At 45.3% G+C, this 6,029-nt stretch overlaps 1 protein-coding gene across 1 annotated transcript in view; it reads right to left on the reverse strand.

Annotated features, from left to right (window-relative positions):
- Positions 1 to 5,891, reverse strand: part of DTL (denticleless E3 ubiquitin protein ligase homolog (Drosophila)) — a 19,647-nt gene extending 13,756 nt beyond the window's left edge. Inside the window, exons 1-8 of the mRNA XM_010133806.1 lie at positions 5,765 to 5,891; positions 4,456 to 4,554; positions 4,080 to 4,141; positions 3,870 to 3,990; positions 3,330 to 3,395; positions 2,198 to 2,313; positions 1,432 to 1,505; positions 574 to 677 (exon numbers count right to left, since the gene is read on the reverse strand). Coding sequence (XP_010132108.1) covers positions 574 to 677; positions 1,432 to 1,505; positions 2,198 to 2,313; positions 3,330 to 3,395; positions 3,870 to 3,990; positions 4,080 to 4,141; positions 4,456 to 4,554; positions 5,765 to 5,801 — 679 coding nt within the window. The 5' untranslated portion in view covers positions 5,802 to 5,891. The remainder of the gene's footprint in view (positions 1 to 573; positions 678 to 1,431; positions 1,506 to 2,197; positions 2,314 to 3,329; positions 3,396 to 3,869; positions 3,991 to 4,079; positions 4,142 to 4,455; positions 4,555 to 5,764) is intronic.
- Positions 5,892 to 6,029: the final 138 nt, after the last annotated feature.

Consider the following 6,029-nt stretch of genomic DNA (forward strand, 5'->3'; position numbering starts at 1 on the left):
GTGAATCATTTCACCATCAGCTAATGAAGGATTTCCCTCCTGTTCTTGGGACTGACACTGACTGTTACTACATCAAGATAGTTCCTTAAACAGGCCATCAGGAATTACTGTGTGGCATCAGAACATTGTAAGGCGTTAAGATAAAAGAAGCATAGAGCAACATGAACAAGAGCACTATTGTTTTTGAAACCAAATATCTTCAAGTATTGATCGACTCTGGAAGGTTATAAAGTGAAAACTCACTCTGGTCTGTTGCCTTTGCAAGACACAAAGCAAAGGAAGAGTTCAGTCTGATTTCACTCATGCATCAAACAACCAGCCAAATTCTACCTCAAGACCTCTATTATTCCCTCATCTCCCTTTCTGAAAATTGTCCACGTTTTTATCATTGGTGCAATGATACAAAAGTGGGGTGCCTTCTCTCTTCAACTTGAAGATTTGGTATTGGCAATCAAAGTACCCTGCTGAGCTTGTTGGTCTGATCAATAGCGGGCTAAAAAGATACGAGATGGCACCGTCAGTACTTCTTAAATTCACCTTGCACTTTAACAAATACATCCTCCAATAACTCACCAAGTTTGCGAGTACTGGTCCCAGGGTAGCAAAAAGACCTGGAAGGCACCGGATCCTGACGATAAGCAGCGTAGTTCTTGCGCAAGTCCCAGACTTTGATGACGCTGAAATAGAAAAGCACAAGTTTCTTTTTGCAATGCTGATAGGGTCTTCTAAGGGCACAGGAAGACAGGCAGCCCATTGCTGAGGGGTGCCCAGTGCTAAGGAGCACAAAGGAGCAGAAGTAGAGCAGAGACATACTCTACTTCCTACAAGTTTTTTCTTCCTTTCCAGGAGCAAGCCTCTCTCACAAGCCATAGGCAGGAGTCAATCTTATCTGCCTCAGAAAGGCTCTGAGTACATGGCGCCTGCTAAAGAGTCGAGTCCTGAGAGGCTAATCTCCACCTTAATCAGCGAGACAGTGTGCTTGAGCTCCAAGATGCTGCAATGGATCTGGCACCTAAAAGAACGCATCTTTTGTAACTCAAGGCAACGTTTTCTCAAGCATGCCTACACGTATCCGGGCACCAACCACCCACTCGCATCCCAAAACAGCTCACTGTCCAACAACAGCCTGTTTATGTGCGGACGCATGAGAACAGAGAGAGATAAGAACTGCTCTCTTCTGCCCCATAGCTAAGACACTAAAAGGAGCACATATGCACAATTTGTCCCAGTGCTGCAATCTCCAGTAAGGAAGAAAAGCATCATTCAGCTTTGCCAGTGCAAGCTGGCAGCATAGCTCTGCTGATTCCACCTAATAGTAACTCGAGCCTTGGGGGCCACTGGGTGATCTTAGAAGAAAAATCTCCCATTCTTTTCATGCCACTGAGAAGAACACAGAGAACAGACAGAAAAGCAAGCGTCCTCCCTCCTTACCCATCAACAGCTCCTGCAGAGATAAGAGTATGCTCATCTTGAAGCAGCACCACGGTTACACTCTGCTGGAAGTCCTTAAAAATAAAAAAAACCAAAACACCAATGACCCAACTTTAGTTTCTCTCAAGGTCAGCAAGATCTTGCTGCTTAGTTCACGGCCAAGGGATTATCAAGAAAACCTCTTCCTACCCAGGCAGGAGACCCTGGAAATACCAGATGCCATTTAGGACACAACAGTCCTTCCAACACTCCCACCAGTGAAATTGCCACTGAGCAGCAAGTGTGTGGGCAGCAGTTTGAGATTATACCTTTCAGGTCAGAGATAAGACAGCTGCCTTCATCACAAGCTTTAATAGATTAAATAAAACCAGGTCTTACTCCAGTAAGGCAGGAACTTGTGTGGAACAATTAAGGGGAAAAAAATAACAGAAAGGGAAAAAAAATTACAACTCTCCCTATCTCCCTCCTCAAAAAAGGAATGCTGGCCACTGCTTTTCTCTCTGGAAAAGAAAAATAGTTGTATTTTCACAAGGCATTTGCTCAAAGATGGTTTTGATGGCACATGGGTTGTTAGACAGCAAAACAATGTCCAAAACTAGCGATAGCAAGTGACCATGACGCAGAAATCTACCCCCGCAAAGATAAATGAAAGTGTTCACCGCATTCGAACCAAATATTTCTCACGATAATTACTTAAGGAGACATCTGTCAGTAACGTTGTCCTCAGAAGAGAGGCCTTCGTTCCGTCTGTTCCTCAGATACCTACCACCAAGGGAGCGAGTCCTCTTAGGTTCTGCCTCTTCTTCTTCGGTTTGGAAGGAGTCTGCTTGTCAACCACATTGTGTGCGCCACTGATTTGATTCACCTGCCTATAAAACCCATCTGAAAGAAACCAAACATAGCTCAATTAATAGTACCTACGCAATTTAATAAACCGGGTATTTAGCTTGGACTAACCTTTAAAATCACTAATGTATTCTGAAAACAAAAACTGTTAGTTACATACGAAACCGGTGAGAAGAACACAGTAGAAACCAGAAGAATATATTGCAAAAAGTTACAGAGGTGAATGTAGTGCGGACGTTGAAACTAATACTGGTCCAGGCAGGCTGCTTTTGGAAATCGTTAGCCCTGGATCTGCTCTTCAGCATTCAACCCATCTCATCCTGAGCAGAACTGCACTCACAAAAGGGTTTCCAGTGCTTCCCCACTCTATTTTACAATTTTCTATCTAGCCTTCTGTCTCCTACTTCTCACTTTATGAATCTTGCCGCTTTATTGGAGTAAAGTGACTTTTCTACTTTTTTCCTATACTTTCTGCTTCAGTCATGTGAACCCTCCCTCTTCCCCCACTTGCCAGTTTGAAGAGCCAGGGACCCTGGAACTGATGTGATGTCCTAGAAGGGATGTGATGACTGTCATGACACAGACGGAAGCATCAGATGTTCTGGCAGCACAGGCCAGGATACAGCTGGGACAGAGCAAGGGACTGGGGAGAGGCATAAGGGCATGACCTGACCAGGAAAGGGAAAGCTCTAGGAAACAGAAAGAGAGGAGCAGAATGAGCCCACCCTGCATGATGGTGTTCCTACTATATATTCAGTTCAGTCGTACCCCCTTATCTCCTCACCCATACCCAGGGATTATCAGGCCAGCATGAATATCATGCTGCAAATCTGAGCCTGTTACAAAGTGGGAAAATGTATTATACACAGAAGAAAAAGCTATTCCATCCTCCTACTGTACTAAAGCAGCACATTGGTATCTGAGAATCCTCCTCTTCTTCCAGAACCGTTGCCTGCATTGTAACCCAATGCAGTAGCCCAACAGGTATGTCTGAGTACTATTTTCACACGAGATACCGAGCTTTTTGGACACTTAGCTGAAAGTTCAGTCACCTTTCTTGTTGCATCTAGTATCCCAAACCATGATGTTTCCATCTCTGCCTCCAGTACAGAAGACAGCTGAGAGAGAGAAAAAGAGGGCTGTTAGCTTCCAAAAGTGTTAATTAACTGAATACAGCACAATGCCATCTATGTGCCTGTGGCTTTTCTCCCCCAACCCAACCCCAACCCGTGGGATGCCAGTCCTAGAAATACAAAAATCAGGCCATTGTTCTGCCAGCTTTTTGACTAGTTTCCTTACTCTTCCTATTCTTTTTTTACAACTGCTCCAGAGAAACCTGCTTGTGATGAGAGTATTTACACACTTCTGTATGGAAGCAGTTATCATATCTTAAACTTGTCCAAGATTAGAAATGTGCAGATGTTAGCACCAGGTCACCATGAAGATGTCAGCTTCGCCTCACTGGCTGAGTCGCTGCTCAGTCACCCTGTGCCGTTTTGAACTGTCAGGTTCCAAAACCCTTTTTTTAGTCCCAAAAGTACCAGGGAGGAAAGAAGAAGTTAAAACAGACAATAAGGAATCTCAACATTTACCTTTCTCAAATCTAGAAAAAGCAACTGACTTGAGGCTACACTGGTGACCTTTGCATATGCCAAGAAGCTCGCCGGCTCTTACATCCCACACCTTGGCTGTCTGATCTCCTGAAGCAGTGACCTTCAGAGGAACAATAAAAACTGTAGTCATTTTCTGCACACCATTGCCAAAGCATTAAAAATAAAGCTAGATGGCAAAAGACTGCTTACAATCTTGTGTTCCCCTGGTACCCAGGCAAGGTCAAACACAGCATTTGAGTGAGCCTGCCATTCTAACAAGAAAACAAAAGACAAGATTAGTTCAGTGCGTTGCAGCAAGATATTTTGCAGAAGACTAAAGAATGTCAGACACTGAAATCAGAAAACTTGTCAACAGCTTGCCTTGGGCATGAAAAACAAGGCGGGAAGATTCACCTCCCATTGCTGTTGTAAGAGCACACTCACTCTGCTGCTTTGTATAGAAGTCTCAGCCAAGTATTTAAGTACTGCCCACACTGTGTTTAAACGACTTGCAAAAAGCTTTCTGATTCCAGTAAACCATGTACTTGTCACATCAAATGAAGATCACACACTGTCTAACATTTACCCTTGAAGATGAGTTTGCTGGGAGTTTGAGCTTCAGTATCGTACAGTCTAACAAATCCTTCTTCATTTGCAACAGCCAGTACGTGCTCCAAATTCGGGGCTGTAAAGAAATTGAAATGTATCTGTGTATCGTGCAGTTGCCTCATAATCACGCCCCTGCTCTTTGTGAAGGGCCAAACACACTTTAAATAAGGTTCACAGCAAATAAAGAGCTGTGAAATAAACAGTATTTACATACATTTTATATGTTCAAAATGCAGAAACATTGTCAAGCATTTTTTCTAGATGTTCCATTCAGGGCATGGGCAAACAAATGGCTCCAGGAGCGACCTTGGAGATAACAGCCTCCTTCACCTGTAACAGCTGTAACTGTTCCCTAGTTATAGCTTTCTGGATCTATACTTTCTGTCATCTACAACTTCCCGTGCTTTCTGTGGATCTGAGTTGGAAAAGCAGGAAGCTGCCTCCGAGAAACCTGTAAGCTCACACCACAACCACTGTACTACAAATAAAAGAGTTTTGCCCTAAAGATCCAGGAGCTTCCATGCTTAATTCACTCATCATGTATTTATCACGGGGAAATGCTACACATAACAGCGTAGTGACCTCCATCCAGCTCTTGGATTTCTCTTCATCCCATTCCATCTTTTATGGATTTTGAATAAGCCCAATTTTCCAACTAGGTAGCCTAGCGCTGTCACCAAGAGGACATACCTTGAAACACACAAAGCTGAAACAAAGAGACATTAAAATAAATGCTTTGTAGTTGCTTCTTTAAGGGGATGCTTTCCACCAGATCTAGGAGCACCATGAGCCAATTTATAGCACATCCAGGCGCAAGCACATTATTCCCAGCTCACTTTAAAACAAGAAACTCTGAAACCAAATCACAGAATCACAGAATGGTTTGGGTTGGAGGGAACCTTAAAGATCAGTTACTTCCACCCCCCCTTCCATGAGCTGGGACACCTTCCACTAGACCTGGTTGCTCAAAGCCCGCACAACCTGGCCATGGACACTTGTGTGATCCCCCAAGGAAGAGGCATCCACAGCTTCTCTGGGCAATCTGGGGTGGAGGGAACCTTAAAGATCAGTTACTTCCACCCCCCCTTCCATGAGCTGGGACACCTTCCACTAGACCTGGTTGCTCAAAGCCCGTCCAACACTTCCAGGGAGGGGACATCCCCAAGGTCCCTGGGCAGCCTCTTGCAGCGCCTCACCACTGACATACGGAACATATTTAAACAAACAAGCTGACAGCGATGCCCACACCCTGGCCTCTAAAAGGGCCTCCCCGAAGGTGACTTTACCTGCAGAAAAGGCGCAGCCGAAAGGAGGGACCGGCATTCCCAGTTCCCCGTAAGACAGGTGATCATCTTCTTGGCTGCACCGGTAGTTATCCAAGAGATGCTGCAGGGGAAGCGGCGAGGACCGACCTGCAGCGAGACAGACGCACCGTAACCGCACCAGACACCACAGGCTCGGACGCGAGGAGCCCCGAGACCCCCACAGCGGCTGTGGAAGCGACCGAGCCGCCCATTCCGCCATCGGGGGCGGGCGGCTCTAACCCAGGGG

Source organism: Buceros rhinoceros, unplaced genomic scaffold, assembly GCF_000710305.1.
Source record: "Buceros rhinoceros silvestris isolate BGI_N320 unplaced genomic scaffold, ASM71030v1 scaffold19693, whole genome shotgun sequence".
NCBI lineage: Eukaryota > Metazoa > Chordata > Aves > Bucerotiformes > Bucerotidae > Buceros > Buceros rhinoceros.